Source organism: Marmota marmota, unplaced genomic scaffold (genome assembly GCF_001458135.2).
Source record: "Marmota marmota marmota unplaced genomic scaffold, marMar, whole genome shotgun sequence".
In the NCBI taxonomy this organism is placed as follows: domain Eukaryota; kingdom Metazoa; phylum Chordata; class Mammalia; order Rodentia; family Sciuridae; genus Marmota; species Marmota marmota.
The window spans coordinates 43015075-43038313 of record NW_026000082.1 but is presented as its reverse complement, the minus strand read 5'-3'; the positions used below and the strand labels follow the sequence as shown (position 1 = coordinate 43038313).

At 45.3% G+C, this 23239-nt stretch overlaps 2 protein-coding genes across 2 annotated transcripts in view; both read left to right on the top strand.

Annotated features, from left to right (window-relative positions):
- The window catches only part of Ddi2 (DNA damage inducible 1 homolog 2), a gene marked incomplete at its 5' end in the record, with an annotated part of 51361 nt that extends 29944 nt beyond the window's left edge, over window positions 1–21417 (top strand). The window contains 4 exons of the mRNA XM_048782720.1: window positions 369–602; window positions 2839–2898; window positions 5717–5808; window positions 21231–21417. Coding sequence (XP_048638677.1) covers window positions 369–602; window positions 2839–2898; window positions 5717–5808; window positions 21231–21417 — 573 coding nt within the window. The remainder of the gene's footprint in view (window positions 1–368; window positions 603–2838; window positions 2899–5716; window positions 5809–21230) is intronic.
- Window positions 21418–22432: 1015 nt separating this feature from the next.
- Plekhm2 (pleckstrin homology and RUN domain containing M2) overlaps window positions 22433–23239 on the top strand; it is a 37574-nt gene continuing 36767 nt past the window's right edge. Inside the window, exons 1-2 of the mRNA XM_015485663.2 lie at window positions 22433–22441; window positions 22656–22691. Of these exons, the coding sequence (XP_015341149.2) occupies window positions 22433–22441; window positions 22656–22691 (45 nt within the window). The remainder of the gene's footprint in view (window positions 22442–22655; window positions 22692–23239) is intronic.

Below are 23239 nucleotides of genomic sequence, written 5' to 3'. Positions count from 1 at the left end.
ATAAAAGTGTATCCTGTAACAATTATCCTGTTATAAACTTTGAGTATTAAAAAGAATTCTAAATGGGGCATGGTGGCACACACCTATAGTCCCAGCTACTCAGAAGTCCATGGGAGGAGGATTCCATGAGCCCAGAAGTTCAGGACAATATAGCAAGAGCCCATCTCAAAATAAACAAAAAGATCTAACTTAGCAGACAATGTCACCAAGGTTAAAATTTAAATGGTTTCCAGATAAAAGTAGAGTGTTTTTTGCAGCCATCTCACCCTGTCCTTGTTGCTTTTTGTGAATGGAGTTTTAAATTCAGGATCATACTTTTTCTGCTTGGTGCTTTATCTGCTCTGGTCATTTCATTTCTTCCTCCTAAGTGTTCCATTGACCTCAAGAAAAATGTACTGGTGATCGGCACCACAGGCTCACAGACCACCTTCCTTCCTGAGGGAGAGTTACCAGAGTGTGCCCGGTTGGCATATGGGGCTGGGCGAGAGGATGTGCGGCCAGAGGAGATTGCAGACCAGGAATTAGCAGAAGCCATTCAAAAATCAGCAGAAGATGCAGGTATTTGGATGGCCAAGCTCTTATTGCTTGTGGTATCAGTGGGGGTAAGGACCTTTTCCATTTGTAATGAGTCTCACCATCGGTTTTAGATGTGCTCATTGTCTGTCTTCTTACTGCCTCCTCCCATCTCTTTATCCAATAAAGAGAAACTCTATGTTAGCAGATCAAGAAACAGCAAGTTCACATTTTGGTAGGCTTCTTAAAACATCTTTTTTTCCTAAAGGAAATTATAACAGTAAACAGACACTTTGCAGTTCAGCAGTATTTCCCTAAAACTTTCTTTCCTTTCCTTAATCCATTTATTTTGGACAGTAGCATTGTCATTATGACTAAGCAGTCTTAAGTTTTAAAATTTACTGAAAATGCTACCACCAAAGAGAAAAAAAAAACAGCAATGAGAATCACAGCTGAACAGTCATCAAAATGTAGCATTTTGTGCTCTGAGATCACAGTGGTGTTGTCAGGCCATAAAACGGTATATAAACTATTGTAGTCAAGTTACCCATGCTTTTTTCTCAGTGTCTATAGTGTTTTAGTCTGTTTAAACCTAAAGACACAGCCAATACTGCTGGGTAAAATGGAACAATACGGTTTTGCTGAAATCCCCACCTGTAATAGAACAGTGTCTCTGGGATTCATTTTCTAGAAGCTGAAAAGAATTATTTTCCAAGTTTGGGTTATTTGAAAGTCTTGAGCCAGAATAATTTATAAGTATGACTAATCTCACACATTTCTTTTTCTAATACAGTAAAATGTACTCGAGTTATCAGTTCAGGGAATAGCTTTCTCCCGTGGATGAGATAACGAACTTTAAAATTTAGGCAGATTTTGCCACATTTTACTGGAAAGTAGTTGTAGTTGCAGTGTAAATATTTTGAAGGAAGGGGAGAATTTTGAACAACAAGCAGTCACTTTATTCTTAAACCCAGCACTGTAAGCTTAAGTGAGTTGGACATACATAATTAATCATTTGGTGTGGGAGGGGTAATTTGTCAGCTTAATGATAATACCATGTGTTAATGAGAGGATATATTACCGTTTCTTCTCTCATATTTATGATGCTAATATTGGAGAAATACTAGCTGATGATAACAGTGTTTTCTAACTTGCAAGTAATAATTACCCTCTCTGGTAATTACTTTATTTTAATAAAAAGTTTAGGGGATTAAAATACATACCACAGATATTTTAAGCTCAGTGAAGGGTATGTATCAATTTTGAAGAATTAAAAGGAAATCACTTTTTATCCATGTCATTTTTTAAGGTTTTTTTTTTTCTTTTTTTTTTTTTAGTTGTAGACAGACACAGTATCTTTATTTTTTCTTAAGTTTAATTTGTGAAATAATTCTGTAATACCAGGTCCTATTTGTTTGGAAATATGACTTTCCAGTATCATCACAATCAAAATTATGGCTGGGTGTGGTGACACATGCCTGTAATCCCAGTGGCCCAGGAGGCTGAGATAGGAGGATTACAAGTTCAAAGTCAGCCTCAGTAATTTAGCGACACCTTGTCTCTGAATAAAATATAAAAACGGGCTGGGGGTATTCCTCAGTGGTTAAGCACTCCTAGTTTCAGCCTCTGTACCCCCACTCCCCAAAAATCAATTTTTTTAGGGGGGTATTGGGGACTGAACCCAGAGCCTTGTACATGCAAGGCAAGCCCTCTATCAACTGAGCTGTATCCCCAGCCCCTCAAAACTCTTGGTTTTTAGGTGAACATATTTTGGAAAAGCTGTTTCTTTGATACATGCTTTATATCAAAGTCTACTTATTTTTTTTCCAGGAATTGAAAACTAATTTAGAGTAGTATCTATATCTGATGTTTTCTAATGGTGAAAATTAAAGAAGATAAGTCAGGATAGAAGTCAGGTTTGGTTTCTTCTAAAAATGAATCTCAACTAAGAAATGTGGAAAATGATTTTTACACATGTTCACTAACCTTTATTCCTGGAGACGATTTTCTTATCATCTAGTTCCATCTAATGGATTTCCTTTTTTTCTCTTTTCACACATTTGCTGAAGTTCTCTATGTGTAGATGTGTAAAATTGATTTCTTTACACATTCAATTAAAGTATCTTGAAGTTGACACATTGGCTTTACCTGTTGAGAATTGAAGCAGCCAGCAAATCTTTTGGATGCCCAAACCCTGGAAACATTCCCCAACTTTGTGCTCGTTCCTGGTCTCAAGATGGCCAAGGCGTGGAGACTATAACCCTGCATGCTGTGTAGCTTGCAGTGCTAACCCAGGTTTGCTTGTCTGTTTCCTAATCCAAACAGAGCGTCAGAAGCCATGATGCATGTGGTGTGTGTGCTGCGGCTGGAGTGGGCCCAGACCAGGTATTTACAGACGCCGTGCTCAGCCTTCCATCCAGTTGATGTCTGTGGTCTCAAAGTCTCTTATCTGCAATTTTAGAAGTTAGCTTCTGCCATTCACCATTTCACCCTGTTCTGTTTCCAACTGGCCTGTATAGACATTTGTATGTATATTGTCCATTATCCTTACCACCAGGTGTTGGCGCACATCTGTGATCCTATCTACTCAGGAGGCTGAGGCAGGAAGATCGCAGGTTTGAGGCCAGCCTCAGCAACCTAGCCAAAACCCTGTCTCAAAAAAAGGGCTGGGAATGTGGCTCAGTGGTAGAGTGTCCCTGGGTTCAATCCCCAGTGCCACCAAAAAATATATATATGTGTATATATTTGTCTTTGGAGATGTCTGTTTTTATGGAGCTCATGAGTCTCTTTCCTGAAAATAATACTGCACACAATTACCTGGAGTTGTAGCATGCAGATATTTTCATTCTCTTTGAAAAAGAAATGGACACTTAAGGCAAGTGACTTGTCCAGGGTCACGGATTAATAACAAGCCATTTCCATTTCTTGTGATATAATAGGACTTTCTTTTCTAAGGTTTACAGGCTGGTTGTAATTGACTCATAGCATTTACTTTCCTTCTCCCAACCCTTGCCTTGTAAGAACAGGATAAAATTCCTAATAATTTCATTATTCTTAATATCCATTTTCTTTGTCCTCTTCTCCTAATCATCCTGTAGTCCTGGCCCATCCCTCCCTACAGTTGAGACTTAGGCTGGTGAAATTGAAATTTCAGCTTCAGGAGGGATTGTGTGCCATTCCCGTGGTCAGTATGAAACCCAGTGAGGCTGCTTTCCCCTTCACCTCACATGGTTATAAAATTGGCATGCTGGGCACAGTGGTGCATGCCTGTAATCCCAGCGGCTTGGGAGGCTAAGGCAGGAGGATCGCGAGAAATAAAAGTGCATACCAGGCCTGTGTAATACCGCTGCATATTGCTGATATGGCTATTTCATTGCAATGCATTTGTGTGTATGTGTGGTTCTGGGAATCAAACCCAGGGACTGACTCTTGCTAGGCAGATATTTTGTCACTGAGCCATATTCCTCGTCCCCATACAGTGCACTTTTTTATGTGAGCATTAGTACAAAATTGGACTTCTTCCAGAGGCAGCCTTATTGGTTAGATTCATAAAAATAATAACTTCCTAGATTGTAATGATAACAGTTTACACTGAGACGTGTTGTTTTCCTGCTTACTACTAAACTATAAATAAGGTAAGATTGTTTTATAAGAAGTTAGTAACTTCCTGACATAGTGCTTTATGTTTCCTGTTAACCAGTATTTGGAATGACATAAAGCTGTTTGAATCATGACTGCCTTCTTAAGCTCCCATATTAGAAGCTAACATTCAGCCCAAATCATTTGAATTGCATCTAACCAGATAGACTATATAGTGGCCAGCCTTCTTAGCAGCCCTTGGACTTTTAACTACAGGTACTAGAATCTGCATAGAGGTGAACTTTTAACTGGATCCGCATCAGGAGGGTTGAAACTGATGCTTAATGGTGGTGTTATGATATCTGACTTGAGCTAGTGTTTAAGCCTGTGTCTTACTTGAGTAAATTTCAGCGAACCTAGATTGCCTATTGACACACTGCGATGATCTCCCTACGCTGCTGTCCCTGGGGAATCCCCTGTCCTTAATGTACTTCAGTGGTCTTAATTTAGTTGTGTTCTATTAATATGATAACTGATGATACTTTTAAAGTTGCAGTATTTCTTAGGATAATGATTGGGTTTTAATGTCTGTTCTTTACTTTTGTTTTCTGAGTCAGATGCTCACACAGTTTTACCATGATTGGGGGAGTCTGGCTAGAAATAAAACAGAACATTTGCTTCTTTGTATTCTGGCGGCCTGCAAGCATTATGTAAATTCTGCTTTCTCTTTATAATTCCTGCTCCATCTCAAGTATACCTGGTTTTGGACTCTGTTTTGTAATTTCAGTGTTCACATTTGAAACACAAAAAAGTTTGTGGACCCACAAATCATTCTAGTGTGAGGATTCCTGAGATCCATGATGTGTTTAAGAATCACTTGGGGGAAGCGGGGCTCTGGGCACAGTGGCGCACACTTGCCTATAATACCTGTAATCCCTGATGGAGACTGAGGCAGGTGGATTGAGAGTTCAGAGCCAGCCTCAGCAAAAAGCGAGGCACTAAGCAACTCAGTGAGACCCTGCCTCTAAATAAAATACAAAACAGGGATAGGATGTGGCTCAGTGGTCAAGGGCCCGAGTTCAATCCCTAGTACTTCTCTTCCCCCCCCCAAAACCCCCAAAAAAATCACCTAGGGAGCTTATTGAAAATGTAGATTCTTGGGTCTGCTCTGAGGATGGTACCTCAGAGTTTGCATGCTTAACAAGTGTTCAGGCAATTTTAGGGTGAATGGTGAAGAAAACACTCTTGAGGATTCTAGAGTTCTAGACTAACTGGAATAAAGACAAGTAAGTGTCCTTCAGACCTGAGTGCTGACCTAGCCATAATGAGTGTTAAAAGAGTATATAAGAGAATTCCAAGTTTATGGTCCCAATTATATTTTATTTTTAAATATTTATTTTTTTAGTTGCAGTTGGACACAATACCTTTATTTTATTTATTTATTTCTATGTGGTGCTGAGGATCAAACCCAGTTCCTTGAATGTGCTAGACAAATGCTCTACTGCTAAGCCACAACCCCAGACCCTAGGGTCCCAATTTTATTATCCTGTTTAAATTTGTATCTGATAATTTAGTGACGTTTCTTATCTGTTAATTAATCTTATTGGTTTCCCTTTTTTTACAGAGAAAAGTGGTAAAGAATCTACCTCACTGGGAATGTCATCCTTACCAACTTCAGATGGGGCCCTCTGGGAAGATGGGCTCGCAGCTTGCTTGGTGAGCCATGGCCACTGAGTTTTTACAACATGGATATTTGGGAATTACTTCCAAGTGGGATATGTAATATCAGTCTGGAAAAAGATTTCATTACAGTAGCTTTTTATGTATGTATATGTATATTTATTTTTAGGAGAAAATCAAATAGACCTGTAGTCATATAGTTATTAGGAGTACTATAAATGAGCTTAACCCACTTGCCAAATATCCTCGTCCCTTTTGTCATTTTCTTTCATAGTTGCTTTTGATTTTTAAAATCTTTATCCATTTGTCTAAAAATAAAGTTGACATTGTTAGGGCCTTCGAGTGACTTCTGGAACATGCAGAGGGTATTACGGAACATTGCACTAGTGAACCTTCATTGTCCCATTTTTATTCAGTGTTTAGCATTTTAAGAACTCGGAAGTCAGGCACGCGGTGCACATCTGCAGTCCTAGCAGCTCAGGAGCCTGAGGCAGGAGGATTGCAAGCTTAAGGCCAGCCTGGGCAACATAGCAAGTCCCTGTCTCAAAAAGGGCTAGGGATGTAGCTCAGTAAGGGTGCCCCTGGATTTAGTCCCTAGTACCGCAAAAAAAAAAAAAAAAACCAACTCCAGGAATATAGAGATTCTAGATCGGCTTCTAAGAATAAGATGAAATCATTGGGCTGGACATGGTGGTGCTTGCCTGCAGTCCCAGCAACTCAGGAAGCTGAGGTGCAAGGATTGCAAGTTCAAGGCTAGCCTCAGCAACTTAGCAAAGCCCTAAACAACTTAGTGAGACTGTCTGAAAAAATAAAAAAGGGCTGGGGTGTGGCTCAGTGGTTAAGTGACCCTGGGTTCAATCCCTGGTACAAAAAAAAAAAAAAATTCCTTGTTGGCCCTCTGGTCAACAGCTGACCTAACAGCCATAAGAAGCAGTGGGTAGCTCCTTTACATGACTGACAGTGCTCAATTCTGTGGCCAATACTTATCTCCAATGGTGGTCTCTTCACCAAAGAGCAGAGGGTTTTCCTGTAAAACTTGGCTATTTCTTGGGTTCCTGTGTGGAAGGTGCATTTGGTAACCTGACAGCTCTTCCTTGGGCTCTTCAGCAGTACGAACTGTTTCCACTTGTGCCTGTTCAGGCCTCAGCCACCCAGGAACCTTCAGCCTGCAGCGTAGGTTTTAGCCAGTGACAGGTCACCAGTTGCTTGGTCAAACAAGCTGCACAAATGGTGAGCGCGTGGAACTCCCGCCAGGGGCTGTGGGTGGCTTAGTGGAGAAGCACTTGCCTGGCACCTGTGAGGCCCTGGGTTCCACCCCAGCAAAAAAGGTCACTTTTCTATCTTGCAGCCTTGTGGCTGCAGGCTCCTAGTCCCCACATTTTCTCCCAAAGCATTTCTCTAGCAGGGGGGTGCCTAGGAAGGACACATGAGACTGATTTCAATATTTCCAGTTCCTGTGAGAGCTGTCTGTTCTTCCCTCACCAGTTTTCTCGCCTCTAGCAGAAGCCATAGAAATTTAGTTGGTTTGACTTTTCAGCTCATGTCTATAAATACATGTGTCAGCTATCATACGTACAGTGATTGACAGATGTCTTACAGTTGATTTTACATAGATTAAAAACAAGCAATTTTGATATCTAGACACATTCTTCACTTATGGTGTCTTTTGCCCACCATCTGTATAATAAACTGCCTTGCAAGCAACCAGCCTGGAGAGTCACACTGTATTCTGAATGCTTTTTCCTGTAGCTGCCATGGTCCGGGGTGAGCAGGGTGACTGTGCAGCTCAGATTTCCAACCAGGGGCAAGCACCATTGGCAGCTAACCAGGCTGGGAGCGTGGCTTAGCGGCAGTGCACTTGAGGCCCTGGGTTCAATCCCCAGCACCAAAAAATACAAGCATATAAATAAGGAATGCCAGCTGGAATGAGCATTCTCTAGCACAAATGCCAAAAAGGCCAAAATTTCTCATTTGAGATTGGTGACAGTGTGGTCTGCGGCTAAAATAGAAATACAGTTATCACAAGTGTTCATCCTAGAAGATGAACTTACTTCTTACTGGTCTATAAAAGAGAAATGGCTTTGTTCCCCTGAGAATAATGCCAATATCTCTTAACAAAGTCAACTCAAAACCTGTCGTTGAGAATTAGAGGTGAAGTCTAGGTTCAAGTTTTATACTCTGTAGAGTGTCCTAGGAGCTCATGGAATAAACTGAAGAACTTAGGGCGGCCTTTTGATGTACTTGCTTTTCCTTTGTGCCTTAGTTTCTCCAAATAGCAGCAGTATCAAGTTTTGGTGGGGAATAAAAGTGGGAATATCACAGGAATCCAATGTTTTGAAAGAAGCCCTCCTGGGGATGGAGGGCACAATGTGGTTTTCTGGCTCACCGTCATCATTGGGTTTCCTGGATAGGAGGGTTGCTACGTAGGTTTTTACATCAGGCATACCAAAAGCACTTCCTAGAAGTTTTTTGTTGAACCATCAAATCATACATGTTGGAAAGGTAGTTGGCTACTCCCTTCAAGCCTATGCAATCAGATTGAACAAGAATTTATTGCTACTTCTTGATTCATCAAACACCAAATGCCCACATGCCAGGCACTGATGAACTTGGGTGACTAAAACAGATGGGAATACCCTGCCCTTGTGAAGCTTTTGGTAGGGAGACACGAAGCAAATTTTAGCTTCAAAAGCAAGACGTATTTTTTGTTTAATAGCATGCTTTTTTATTTTAAAAGTCAGCTGGTTCCAATTCAGTCAACTGAGGGGAAAGCTCATAGTGGAATCAGATGCTGTGAACCTAGAATTACTCTTTAAATTTTTATGTTAAGAGCAAAATCAGGAAGAAAAAAGGTGACATCTGTTAGAAGTACCTGAAGAGGTCACCTATTGAGAAGTCAGGTTAGCATGCTGAAGGTAGGTGGGCAGGACTGAAGTCAGTTTGTGAAAGGTGACCCTGCGTGTGCACCTCTTCCTTCTGCCCAGACCTCCTTTCATGCCGCAGTGCCCTCCCACACCCCTTGAGTGGGGCTGCTCTGGAGTACTGACCATCTGGGCTCCCAGGAGTGAGCACAGTGCTATTTTAAAGCAGCCAAGTGCCACATGTGAAAATGGGAATCTAGAACAGAAAGTGTAGCAAATGATGGTTTGGGACCGGGTGGCAGGGAGGATTAATATACAGAAGGATTCGGGACCGCTCCATCAAAGAGACATTCTCTAACCCAGTATTTAAAATGTCACAATATATGTTGTCCTGAAGCATAGAGGTAGAATTTCTGAATCTTAAGCTCTTGGTGACTTCTGAGGTTTACAGCTAGGAAACATTCCCAAGGGTTTATTGGTTACCAATCCAGATCCTCGAGCTATACAACAGGAGAGGGTCCCGCTAATAAGTTTTAGGACACCATCTTATGGAAGGAACCCTGTCAAGGAGATGGCCCTGGGCGTAAGCATTAGAGAATGTTTCTTCTACCTAAAGAAGTTACTGTGTAGATGATGGGGAGGTGGTACAGAACACTAGATGAGGAGCCGTTCACAGAACTGTTTCTCTAAACCATGCAAAGGTTTTCCTTAGCTACATACAGGGAGGAACTGTGCTGGGGCATTTTTTTCCTGGGAAAATGCATCTAACGGAGATGATTTTCTTTACAAGAGTTTGTTTTACCTTGAAGGAACACATCTGTAGCCTACAGGGTGGACCTGCATTTCATGCCAGAGCTAGTCAGATTGATTTGTCCGCTCCTTAGCCAGACCACTTACTCCTTCCTTAAAGCCCCACAGATTTTGAGTTTATGTTCCCCATCCCAGACATGACCATCTGACTGCGTAGATTTCTGTTCTCACCGCCCTGACCATCCTTTTGAGATAATCCTGGTGATCCACACAGCAACTCAACACGTTGACTGAATTTGCCTTGTCACTGTGTACCTATCATGAAAAATAATTTCTGTGTTTTTATTCCAAATCTCGTCTTCGTGGCAAGTTGGGCTAATGGTCTTTGCACTCAGAAGGAGTCGTTTACCAGTTTTATAGCCATATTTGGCAAGCTGTAGTAAAATGAAAACCCTTCTTTCCCTTATTCTTGCAGTTGCTCATATATTGCAAGATATTTTGACTTTTCTTTGAGCTTTGAGACTACTGCATCTTAAGAACTAGGCTGGCAAGACGGGTTGCCAGTGGCTCACTCACTCACTCCCAAATGCTTTGGTTTTGAGAGTTAGGAAAACTCTTGAGAACTTAAGGGAACCAAACTCAGGAATCCCAAAGTCGGTTGCGTTGTGCCATTTAGGGTTTAGGGCTGAACATAGGATCTGTCTGCAGCTGAGCAAAATAGATGCCTTTGAGTTTGAATTTTTGTCACATACTGAAATGTAAGTCAGCCCTAAATGATCAAAACACTTTATTTTCTTTTTTAATAGGAACTTTCTGAAGAAAAAAGTGGTGTGTAAAAACATTTGATATTTAAGACAATAAAGTTTTTATCATAAGAGTTTTTGTTGGATCAATTTCTTTTAAATTGAGGTGGTGACTTCACTTTTGTCCTTGTCTCCGTGTCCCTGCCCCTTATACCCAGGCACTGTGATTTGTGACTGTGTGCCTGAACAGAAATGAGCAGCCCAGAGCCACCTTCTATAGCCCTGGGTGTGGTGACTGAGATGTGTCTGGAGCCAGGCTGCTGGGTGTGAGCTCCAGCTTGTTGCTTGCTAGGAGTGACTGGGAAGTTGCCTGACTTTCTGTGCCTCAGTTTCCTGTCTGTAAGCCAAAGGCTCTTCAGGGTGGTGCTGGGATCGAAGAAGTGAATGCATGTAGAGTGCTGAGAATAGCACCCAGAGGGCTCATTAGATGTGAGGAGTGTCATTCAGAGTGTTAACCTCAGGGCTTGGAGGATGCTAAGCTCACCTCCCAGAGGTTGGATAGCTGTCTATTCGTGTGCCCTGGGGAGGGGCCTCCTGGTGCAGGCAGGCAGTGTCCTAGGCCAGCTGCCAGGATCGGCCCTCTTCAGCATGTGGCTTCCCAGCCTCCGTGGACATGACCACCCAGCTGATGTGCCAGGGAAGGAGATGCCGTGTGGACCAGGCCTGGAAGTGGTGAACATGGCCTCCCCACCCATAATTCACTGGCTGCAACTCGGTTACGTGGCTATACCAGACTGCAAGGGCCTGTGATGTGTGATCTACTTTTGTGCCCAGAAGACCAGAGTAGTTTGGTGGTCAGGTAGTAGTCCTTCAGTTTCTCCTCACTCACAGACCACACATACCATTTCCCCAAAGGATGTGGCCCTATGTTTAGTCCTGGCATCCCACTGACAAGTCACAGTCACCAGTGGTACCCTGTCCTCTCCTTCTGGTCTTGATTGCGACTCCTATGGTCTGACCAACTGAACTCAGGTAACTTAACCTGATCTTTCCCTATAGACAGTGATGGAGCAGGGACTGCAGTAGCAAATCCTACTAGGAAATGAGAATCAGGAAATTAACTGTCACTGGCCCCTGGCCCCAGCAATTAGAAATCACACCGGAAAGGCATTATGAAGAGCTTTAAGATTCGGATTATTGGGCTGGGGCTTCAGCTCAGTGGTAGAGCGCTTGCCTCGGGTTCGATCCCCAGCACCTCATAAAAATAAACAAAGATATTGTGTCCACCTACAACTAAAAAAAAAAAAAAAGTAAGCTGGTGCACATCTAGGGGCCTGACGGTCTCCAGACGCTTGGAAGGTTTGGTGGTTTCTTTGACATAACAATTTACTCAGTAAGTTTTGGAATTTTTGCTTCGGGTCCATTCTGCGTGGTGGTAACCACACTTGTAATAACCGTACCTGTGATGCCAGTGATCCTTCCAGCCTGATTCATTGCTGACTCTCTGCCATTCTGCTCTCAATGGCACCTGCCTCAAGTTCATCTGAAATATATTTGGGGAAACTTTAAACTTTAATAAGATTTTTGCTATAGGGCTGTGTCTTACTGAGCTTTGGTATTCAAAGGCTTATTTCAAACTTCTCTCTTACCTGGGGTAAGAGTAAGGGAATTTTGTGTGTGTGTGTGTGTGTGTGTGTGTATGTGTTTCTGGGGATCAAATCCAGGGCCTCACACATGGCTAGGTAAGCATTCTACCACTGAGCTGTACACACAGCCCAGATTTTTTTTTTTTTTAACTAGGGATGTTTTACCACTGAGCCACATCCCCAGCCCTTTTTATTTTTATTTTGAGACAGGATCTTGCTAAGTTGCTTAGGACCTCACTAAATTGCTGAGACTGGCTTTGAGCTTGTGATCCTCCATGAGCCACAACACCTGGCTCAATTTCCTTTTTAACAACCAAACCAGTATCATATTTTATTTTTTAATTTTGTGTGTGTGTGTGTGCTAGGGATTGAACCCAGGGCCTTATGCATGCAAGGCAAGCACTCTACCAACTGAGCTATATCCCCAGCCCTATTTTAAAATTTTCTTAAATGTAAAGTGCATTTATTTAAAAAAAATACAAAGTAAACTATAAGTCTGTCTTTGTTTAAGGCCTTTCCCGGGTTCTCTTTTACCTAAATGAGGTGTTCTTTACTTGCAACCCTAGGCAGGCAGGAGGGAAGATGCCTTCTGGGGTGGAGCTGGGTGCTGGGAACACAGTCTCCCCGGAGAACTGCAGCTTAGGCAGTGCCTGGCCCCAGCCTGCAGCTCCTGGGAGCACAATATCATATTTTAGATGTTTGTACTAGTTAAGGTGGGCTGCTAGAACAAACCAACCCCAAATATCAGTAGCCTAACCAGTAGAGCCTTGCTTCTCCTTCACCAACAGTCCAGCTGGGCCTGGTCAGGAGAATGGGAAGGGAGGGCAGCGTCCTCCATGCTGCCATTCAGCAGCCAGGCTTGCAGCAGCTATGCCATTTCTCTCATCCAACTGGAGATGATGGAGGAGAGAAGCGAAGCTCCAGGGTCTTTATGGGCCAGACCTGGAAATGGTGCTTTCATTTCTTACACAAATCAGCAAACAGACCTGGCCTCAGCCAGTGGAAGGAGAAGCTGGGAAATGTGGACTTGCTGGTGTCCAATAAGAAGAGACGGGGCTGGGGATGTGGCTCAAGCGGTAGCGCGCTCGCCTGGCATGCGTGCGGCCCGGGTTCGATCCTCAGCACCACATACACACAAAGATGTTGTGTCCGCCAAAAACTAAAAAATAAATATTAAAAATTCTCTCTCTTTCTCTCCCTTCCTCCCTCCCTCTCTCACTCTATCTTTAAAAAAAAAAAAAAATTTAAAAAAAAAAAGAAGAGACGGAGCTGACCAGGCGTCAGGGTGCACACCTGTCATCCCAGCAACTCGGGAGGCTGGGACAGGAGGATTGCAAGTTCAAAGTCAGCCTCAGCAATTTAGTGAGGCCCTAAGCAACTCAGTGAGACCCTGTCTCTAAATAAAATACAAAATAGGGCTGGGGGTGAGGCTCAGTGGTTGTGGGCCCCTGAGTTCAATCCCTGGTACCAAAAAAAAAAAAAAAAGATCTAAATCTCAAGATATGTAGCAAGGCGAACTACCTCCATCTTTCAGGAAGGGCTAAATTGTTGTGGGTCCTCTTACTGGTTCAGAGCTGGTCGTGTGCTAATAGGATTAACCAATCACCAATCCTTGACTAGGGAGTTTGTCCTAGAACAACAGAGCTAGTGTGGCTTGGCTCCTCCTAGAAAGTCACTAACAGCCAAATTTTCCCTGCCCAGCCCCAGATATATGAAACCAAAGTGCCCCGAGCCAGCAGTACTGCGTCACCCAGCCCGTGCCGCCTGCATCAGACCTGTCCTGAATCCTGTCGGCTCCACCTGAAAATATATTAGCAGTCTGGTCATTTCTACAAGCCTATTCCCAGGTACCCTCCCTGCTGTCCTGGACTTTTGGGACAGGTTTCCCGTTCCTCCTCTCTCCACCTGCATTTTGGGTTCTGTTAGATTAAGGGCTCTCCTCCAAACCCCCAGTGGGCTCCCATCTCACTCAAGGCATAAGCCAGTCCTCCCAATTCACCTCTCTGCCTCACCTCCTGCCCCCCTTCCACCCGCTCCAAGCCACCCTGGCTCCAGGACACCATGCCTACTCCACCACGAGCCTTGGAACTGCTGGTCCTCGGCCTGGCGCTCTTTCCCAGGTGCCTTCACGGCTTTCTCATGACCTCCCGGTCTCCGGTGTCACCCCTTGAGGCCTTCTCCTGCTACTTAATCTAAAATTGTGGCCGCCTTCACTTCCGACACCACTTCCCTTCTCTGCACCAACTGCCACCTGGCATTCTCTGCATGGCATCACGACTCTCTTCCCCACTAGAATGTCAGCGCCAGGCCAGGCGCACGCCTGTAATCCCAGTGCTCAGGAGGCTGAGGCAGGAGGATCACGGACCTCAGTAACTTAGTGGGCCCTAAGCAATTCAGTGAGATTCAGTCTCTACATAAAAAATAATGCCAGGCGGGCATGGTGGCACACACCTGTAATCCCAGTAGCTCTGCAGGCTGAGGCAGGAGGATCGCAAGTTCAAACCCAGCCTCAGCAATTTAGTGAGGTCCTCAGCATCTCAGTAAGACCCTGTCTCTAAATAAAACACAAAAAAGGTCTGGGGATGGGGCTCAGTGGTTAAGCACCCTTGGGTTTAACCCCTTAATACCAAAGAAAAAAGAATGTAAGGTCCAGGAGGGGAGGGTCCTTTCCACCACTCTATCCTCAGTGCCCAGGAACCGTGCTTTGTGCAAAGTAGCCACTTAAGTGTGTTTTGAGTAAATAAATCCACGAACACCATTATACTACCTCAGTTTCCTCATTTCAAAGGCCATAACGGGTTGTGCCACCGGTGGCATGGCATGGCTAATGGCAGAACTGTGGCTGGAACCTGGTCAGTTTGCAGGTGTAGAGATTCCAACCCTTGAGGACTGCTGACTTTGAGTTTGGTTGATTTAAAAGACAGACGGGGGACATACGAAGGTTAGTAAGTGTGCAGGCTTCCATGGGAAATAGAATTTTTTAAAATTTATTTATTTATTAGTACTAGAGATTGAACTCAGGGGTGTTCTACCACTAAGCCCATCCCCAGCCTTTTTTATTTTATTTTGAAACAGGGTCTCACTAAGTTCCTTAAGGCCTCGCTAAGTTGCTGAGGCTGGTCTTGAACTTGTGATCCTCCTACCTCAGCCTCCTGAGATACTGGGATTACAGGCATGCGCCCAGCAGGGTTTTTTTAAAGAATTATCACACTCATATGTAAGACTCATTTAGGACAACAGTACCTCTCTGCTAATGGTTGTGAAGATGGTGATCAGAGTCCCTCACCCATTGTCTCCCTAGAATAGAAAGGCCCCATCTGGGGCAAAGAGAAGCAACCTTACATTTGTTCTCGATTCTCTTTCTGATCTTTTACTTCCGTGGCCAACTCAAATTTTTCTGTATCCCAAGAATTAAAAACTCATCGTCAGGCTGGGGGACAGGTAATCAGTGGTAAAGTTCATGTTTATCAGCCCTGAGGTCCTAGGTTCCATCCCCAGCACAGTACCCCCGCCCCCCAAAAAGAGAAAAAAAATAATCAGAAGATATTTATCTAACGAACATTTAGTCACATGTACCTGACACTGAGTTGGCGCTGTGGGCACAGCACTGAACGAGGGTGGTGTCCCCGGGGAGCTGGCATTGTAACAGCCTCTGGAGAGCCTCCTCAAGCAAAACAATGAATGCCAGGTAGTGGAAAGGGGGACTTAGGGAGGGACTCAAGGTCACCAAGAAACAAGCCTTCTGAGGAGATAAAGTTTAAATTGAGCGATGACTGATGGGCAGGCTCCTGCCAAGTGAGGGCTTAGGGTATATTAGGTTAGGCAGAAGGAATAAAGAGGCCCTACTCTCTCTTTCGAGTTGAACCCAGGGCCCCAGGCAGGCTGGGCAAGCACTCTACCACTGACCCTTGTCCCTAGTCCTTTTTGTTTTTTATTTTGAGACCAGGCCTCTCTAAATTGCTGAGTCTGCTCTGGGACTTAAACCCTGCCTCAGCCTCCCGAGTCCCTGGGATCACAGGTGTGCACTACCCGCCCAGTCCAAATTGAGGAAATTGATCACAACAAAGGTTTATATCTTATGTACGTCGTAGCCCAAGGCAGGCGGTCCTGGTTGGTGGGCAGCTCTCCTCCATGCAGTGATTCAGGGAACAAGTCTCCTCCCTCTTGTGAATCTGACCTCCCTTTGGTTCTTCCCACCTGGAACAGCAGGGAAGAGGGGCGTCCACTCAGGCTGGGATCATTTTATTGCTGACCGTGTTCCACTGGAGAGGACTTTCTCGCACAGCCATGTCTGCTGCCAAGGGGACTGGGAAATGTCATCCAGCATCGTACCTGGTCAGGATGCTACTGCTGTACAAAGTACAGACTTTGGCAAACAGCTACAGACCTTGGCCACACTTGGGGAAGAACATTCTCAGCAAAGGCCCTCAGGTGTGAACAGACTAATATGTTTATCAGAAGGTTTTTTTGGGTGACCACATATCAGCAGAGAGATCGGGAGGTGAGTCAGTGGAGGGAGGCTAGATCAGCCACCGAGGCCTTGGAGGCCAGAGAAGATGTGGCTTTTGTTTTTGTCTGTTTTCAGTAGTGGGTATTGAGCCCAGGGATGCTCTACTGGAGCTGCCTCACCAGTCTTTTGATGTTTGATTTTGAGATAGGGTGCCAGCCATCCTCCTGCCTCAGCTGCCCAAATATCTGGCATGCACCACAGCGCCCAACAGGGTTTTTAAAAATTATTACTAATTCTCGGGCTGGGGATGTGGCTCAAGCGGTAGCGCGCTCGCCTGGCATGCGTGTGGCCCGGGCTCGATCCTCAGCACCACATACAAACAAAGATGTTGTGTCCGCCGATAACTAAAAGAAATAAATATTAAAAAATTCTCTCTCTCTCTCTCCCCATCTCTCTCTCTCTCTCTCTCCTCTCTCTTAAAAAAAATTATTACTAATTCTAAAGTTGCCACCCCCAGTGCAAGCATGGCTTTTATTCCAAATTCTGTGACAGGAAGTTATCGGGGACAGCTGATGTCCCAATTTTTAGCAGCTCATCATGCTGACTAGATGAAGATGGGAAAGACCTGGGCATTTATTTATTTATTTGGTGCCAGGGATTGAACTCAGGGGCACTCTCAGGGGCACTTGACCACTGAGCCGCATCCCCAACACTATTTTGTATTTTATTTAGAGACAGAGTCTCACTGAGTTGCTTAGAGCCTCGCTAAATTGCCGAGGCTGGCCTTTGAACTTGCTATCCTCCCGCCTCAGCCTCTTGAGCCGCTGGGATTACAGGTGTGCGCCATTGTGTCCAGCAGAACTGGATGTTTAACCATTTAAAATGCAATGGCCAAGCCCAATGTGATGGCGCACACCTGTAATTCCAGCTGTTCAGGAGACTGAGGCAGGAGGATCGAAAGTGCAAGGCCAGCTTCAGCAACATGGTGAGACTCTGTCTCAAAATAAAAAATATAAAGGGCTGGGTGTGGCACACACCTGAAATCCTCGTAACTCAGGAGGAAATTAGAAGAGTTTGTGAGACCCTGTCTTCAGATTTAAAAAAATAAAAAGGGCTGGGGATGTGGCTTACTGATTAAGCAGCCTTGAGTTCAATCCCCAGTACCAAAAATTAGATAAAGTAAAATAGCCTAGATTCCAACAGTCTTGCTTTGGTTTACCGTAGAGTGTCTGCGCTCAGGTGCTGGGGATGAGGTTTGAGACCTCAGATGGCTGTGGTTATAACAACCAGCCCCCCTTGTCTTCTCTCCAGTGGGGATGAAACAGCTTCCCAAGTCTGTGTTCCCTCCTTCCTCTACAAACACAAATATATATTTGCCTTGAGTTGCGAGAAAAGGGAGGAATCAGTTCCTTTCCTCCGTGGTTTTTTTTTTTTTTGGTTACTGGAGATGGAACCCAAGGCCTCACACACCCTAGACAAAACTCTACCACCAAATTACAGCCTGGTCACCCCCATTTAAAAAAAAATAATTCTGTCCAATGACTTTTTAGGGGTGTGGCAGGATGAAGCTGCCATAATTTTCTTCCCCTATTTTTCCTTCTCTGAGGTAGTACACATACATCTTTGAAAAGAAGAATAAAGAGACCCAGTGCCCCTCTCTGGGGTCTTTCCTCACCTTATGGCATTTAGCACTATGTGACTTGGGGAAGACAATATTTAAAAACAAAAAACAAAAACAAGAATAAACAAGAACAAAATCATTTTTCTGTGTCACTGATTTGGGAACTACTGCCGGTGACTTGCCTGAGGCCCTGTCATGAATCAGCAGAAGCTTTTGATTCTTGATGCCTTTGACTCAGAGTCTCATGCGCGTCCCATGTGACTGGTGAACTCTTGTGCAAGAAATGAATGGGCTTCAAGTTGAAGGCTAAGTGACTCCCAGCACAGGGCGGATAGGCACCTTGTGCTTTTCAGTTGCCCTCTTTGTGACAAACAGGATGGATCCCGAGTAGACGTCTGAACTCTATACATGGAACAATTATCTGCATATGAAGGCAAACTTGGCCTCTTTTCCTTCCCTGCAAGAAGTCTGTCGGACTAAAATGTGCTTCTCTTCTGCCACACACTCACATACCTGTGCAAACCTTAGAGACCCTGGAGGCAAGGAGACTGCATGTTCCTCCCAATGTTGTGGTTTTTTGTTTTGTTTTGGTTTGGTTTGGTTTTTAATTGTAGATGGCCATAATATCTTTATTTATTTTTATGTGGTGCTGAGGATTGAACCCAGTACTTCACACATGCAAGGCAGGCACTCTACCACTGAGCTACAGCCCCAGCCCCCTCCCAATGTTGTTAAAAGTTGAATGGGGAGCTGGGTTCAGTGGCACACACCTGTAATCCCAGCATCTTTGGAGGCTGAGGCAGGAAGATGGCGAGTTCAAAGCCAACATCAGCAAAAGTGAGGTGTTAAGCAACTCAGTGAGTTCCTGTCTCTAAATAAAATAAGTGTCCCCGAGTTCAATCTCTAGTACCCACTTCCCCCCCAAAAGAAAATTGAATGGGACCATCTCCCAATGTATGCAGATGAAAACAATATGGCAGAGATGTCACTCCCTCTGGGTGTGGTGGCACAGAGACCAGGTAGAAACCCCAGGTATATAACCAAGAAATAAAAAATACCTATTGAATCTGCCACAGACAGCCAATCACAGGAATGTTTTGCTTGGCAGAAGGTGGCTTGATTCACAGCAGAGAAGGATCACAAAGCTTGCTTCGACTTTGGGCTGAGTGGGTCCTCATGAGCCAGGGCTACTGCATCTGGCAGAGTGGGATGTGCAGGCCCAGCCAGGAAAGAGAGGGAAGGGAAGTACACTTCCCTTCTCCTTGCCACAAACACCTTTAGACACCTGGTGACTTCTTTTGTCATTCAAAGTAACTTGTCTTTTGCCCTCAATCTTTCCTCTGCCTACCTAGGAACTACAGCCTCAATTTCCACCTGTCCTTATTCTGCCTTCTGCCCAGCTCCACAGAGCCATCTTTTATTTTCCTGAATTCAGTCTGAAGAATTATTATTATTATTATTTTGGTGCTGGGGATCAAACCCAGGGCCTTGTGCATGGAAGGCAAGCACTCTACTAATGGAGCTATATCCCAGCCCTAAGAATTACTTATTCTTACACAAGAATAAGTAATTTTGTTACTATAGAGACTTTGATTCTTTCTATAAAGGTTAGCCTGAGCCCCCAGGGCTGCCTCCTAGAATAGTCTGTAAAAATGTAAAGGCCCAGAAAAGCAGAGGAATGTTTTCTGGAGCCAATGCTTGGGTTGCTGTCTGGGCTCCACCAACTGTGGTATGATTGCAGGCAAATGACTTAACTCCCGGCCCTCAACTTCTTCATCTGTACAAGAGGGGCCACAGGAGGCGATGGGAGCCCAGTGTACTTGGCGCACGCCGGCCCTCATCACTGGTGGTATTGGCAACTCTGTCCTCGCCCAGAAGTGGTAATGAATGCAGCAATCCCAGCTTCCTAAGAAGAGCTTCTCTTTCCTTTTCCCAAGCTTATTTTGTCCCCTTCTCCAGTCACATAAAAACAAAATAACTGCCAGGTGCGGTGGCACAAGCCTGCAATACCAGTGACTCAGGGCTGAGGCAGGAGGATCACAAATTCAAGGCCAGCATCAGCACTTTAGCAAAGCCCTAAGCAACTTAGTGAGAGCCTGTCACAAAATAAAAACCTGGGTTCAACCCCCAGTCTCACAAAAACAAACCATCACCACTTTGGGTTTCTTCCTTGGAAAACTAAGAAATGGGGAATCTTTTGCATGTATGTGGGGCGGGGCCCCTCTTGGATGACCTGTGGGAGTTTCAGATGTTTGCTGGGGTAACTTGTAGGGATAAGACAGCCTGAGAAGGGACAAGGAAAGACTGGGGAGCCAGATCTCAGAACTGGGCTAAGAATTCAAGAAGAGACTAATGAATGTGTGAGGACAAATCTATTTGGGAACCAAATGAGAGAACTGAGCCAGGTAGGAGACTGAGAATTCCTAAGTGTAGATTTGGTGAATTTTGGGATGGGATGGAGGTGGGGATGCGGGAGCGGAAGCTCTCCAGATAGTGGGTCTGAAAAAGTGGGATCTGGGTAGGAAGGGCCTTAGACCTGAAGGGGAAGTTAAGAGGGTGTATTTTGGAGGTGGAGAGGGTCACCAGGAACCTGGAGCAACTTGAAGGTTAGGGCTCTCCTTGAGCATGAGCAACTGGGAAGTGGCCACCTGATGGGGCCCAGGTAGCCTGGGTTCTGGAGGCAGGGCCAAGGTAGTGTGCTAGGGCCTTTGTCTGCTGGCTGAGGGGTCCCAGTGGCCTGGGTCTGAGCACTGAGGAGGCCCAGGGGGACTTTGGTGGGGTCTGCTGGCTGAGGGGTCCTGGGACAGGTGGTCTGTGGGCAGGGTTCACCTGCAAGGTGGGTCTGGGGCCCAGGTGGGTCTGGGGCCCAGGGTCCAGGGCTGCTAGGAGGGTCTATGGCTGGGGTCTTGGGCTCCCAGATGGTCTGTAGGCAGAGGTAGATCTCTGGGCTGGGGTCCCAGGCCCAGGTGGGTTTGTAGGCAGGGGTCCCTGGGCACAGGTGGGTCTAGGACCCAGGAAGGTCTCTAGGTGGGGATCCCGGGGCACAGTTAGGTCTTTAGGTGGGAGTCCCTGGGCACAGGTGGGTCTGGGGCCCAGGTGGGTCTGTAGGCTGAGTCTGGGACCCTGGTGGATCTGTAGGTGGGGGTCCCTGGGCACAGGCAGGTCTGTGTGGAGGGGTCCCTGGGCCCAGGTGGGTCTGTAGGTGGGGGTCCCTGAGCCCAGGTGGGTCTGTAGGTGGGGTCCTGGGCCCAGGCGGGTCTGTAGGTGGGGGTCACTGGGCACAGGCGGGTCTGGGGCCCAGGTGGGTCTGTAGGTGGGGTCCCTGGGCCCAGNAAACACCCAGGATGGGCTAAATGACTCTTCTGTCTGGTTTTTGGGGGGACTCAGGCACCAGGCCTGGGGACAGCTGGTTCAGCTCATCCCAGAGCCCTTCCCAGCCAGGGCCTCTCGGCGGGGCCAGGTGCGGCGGAGCACCTGTCAAGGGCACGCGTCGGTGGCCATCGCAGGAAAGAAGGTGGAGTTCATCCTGCGACCCTCGGGGCGGCCGGAGTGGATGTCCCCTGTTTATGACTGATCCCTGGGTCACCTGGTCAGCCCCGAATCTGGGAGCTGGGGACGACCTGGTGGGGACAAGACTCACTAGGTTATTTCATCACTTCAGGGAACCAGACAAGGGGACTCGTGAAACCACCCTGTGTGTGAATAACTGCTCTGTCCCACTGACATTCCTCAGAAAGTGACCCGGGCCAGCAGTTTTACCCTTCCTAAAGACAAGTGTGGCTTAAAAAGAAAAGTAGACCCCAAATAATCTTGCAAAAAGCCCATCGGGATGTGACACGGGCGGTCCAATGAACTTTTATTTTGTTGTCCTGAGCTTTGCGAATGCAATGGGGTCTCGGTTCGTCTTGCTCACTGGGAGGCGTGCAGGAGGAGCAAGGACTTTGTTAAGAAGCAGAGCATCTTTTTTTAAATTATTATTATTGATTTAAAAAAAATAAATGACAGCAGAATGTATTGCAACTCTTATTACACATATACAGCACAAGCAGTGCATCTGTCACAACAGAAAAGACTGCCGAGCTTTCCAGTCTAATCTGGGCCAACTATGGCTCTAGGAAGGCCAACAATTTTGTTTTTAAACTTCAAAAAAAAAAAAAACTTGGGGAAGTCCTAGACAGAGAGGTGGTAGACATGGGCACCAACCATGTAAAACATGGATCATTTGAAGGCAGAGATCCACTCTGTACATCCAGCTATTGTTCGTGAAGGAGTTGGGTGTGCTTTGTCAAGATGCTTAGAAATTATGTGTTTGTCCAGGCACATTTTATTGAGCTGAAATGCATCCCAGAAAATATAAGTTGCTCACTAGAAACTGGAAACTCTTCCCTGGGTGCATCCCAACTCAAGGCCTGTCTAGCATCACAGTTGAGAACAAGAATTCTAGAGTCCTGCTCCTGGGGAATTGAATCCTCACCCTGACAATTAGTAACCCATAACCTTAACCTCTCCCTGTCTCAGTTTCTCATCTGTTAACAGAGGAATAAAATTAGTTGTTGTGAAGATTTAATAGAAGTATGAGAGCGTCTAGCATGGTGCTGGTACTTTTCTGTTGGTGGTAGAACCAGCTCTGCTTCTTCAAGGTCTGAGGCGGGCCAGGCGCCTCTCGCCCTCCAGATTGTTATGTAACCCATTTGTACTTGGTAGCACTTCCTCTGTGTGCTTGTTTCAGACAACTGCCATAGGATTCCTGCATCCTGAAGTGTGTGTGGTTTTCTGAATCAGGGTATCTGCTTCTAATGGGAATCAGTTCAGCTACAGCAACAGACATCGCAGGCTAGCAGTCTGCAGGTCAGATTTGTCCTCGAATACCAGTCTTACCTGAATTTGTCATACAGCACCCTGAGAGTTGCTTTGCCTTTGTTCCACTCCTGCCACCAGTAAAATGGTCTTACAGGTTTTTGTTGTTGTTTGTTTGTCTTTGGTACTGAGGATTGAACCCAGGGGCCCTCTACCACTGAGCCACATCCCCAGCCCTTTTTGTTTTATTTTGAAACAAGGTCTCATTAAATTGTTGAGGGTCTTGCTAAATTGCTGAGATTGGCCTTGAACTTTTGAGTCTCCTGCCTCAGCCTCTCAAACTGGGAGTACATTACTGCTTCTTTTTAAAGGATGTTGCAGGAAGAAAATGAGATGTGTATTTCTGCAAAAAAAAATGTTGTGTTGGGGCTGGGGATATAACTCAGTGGTAGAGCACTTGCTTAGCATGAGCAAGGCCTGCCGGGGGTTCAATCCCCAGCACCACAAAAAAAAAAAAAAAGAAAGAAAGAAAGAAAAAAGAAAGGTGTGCTGTGTATTACTGTGTTTACAGAGTATTTTCGAACTTTTTTTTTTTTTTT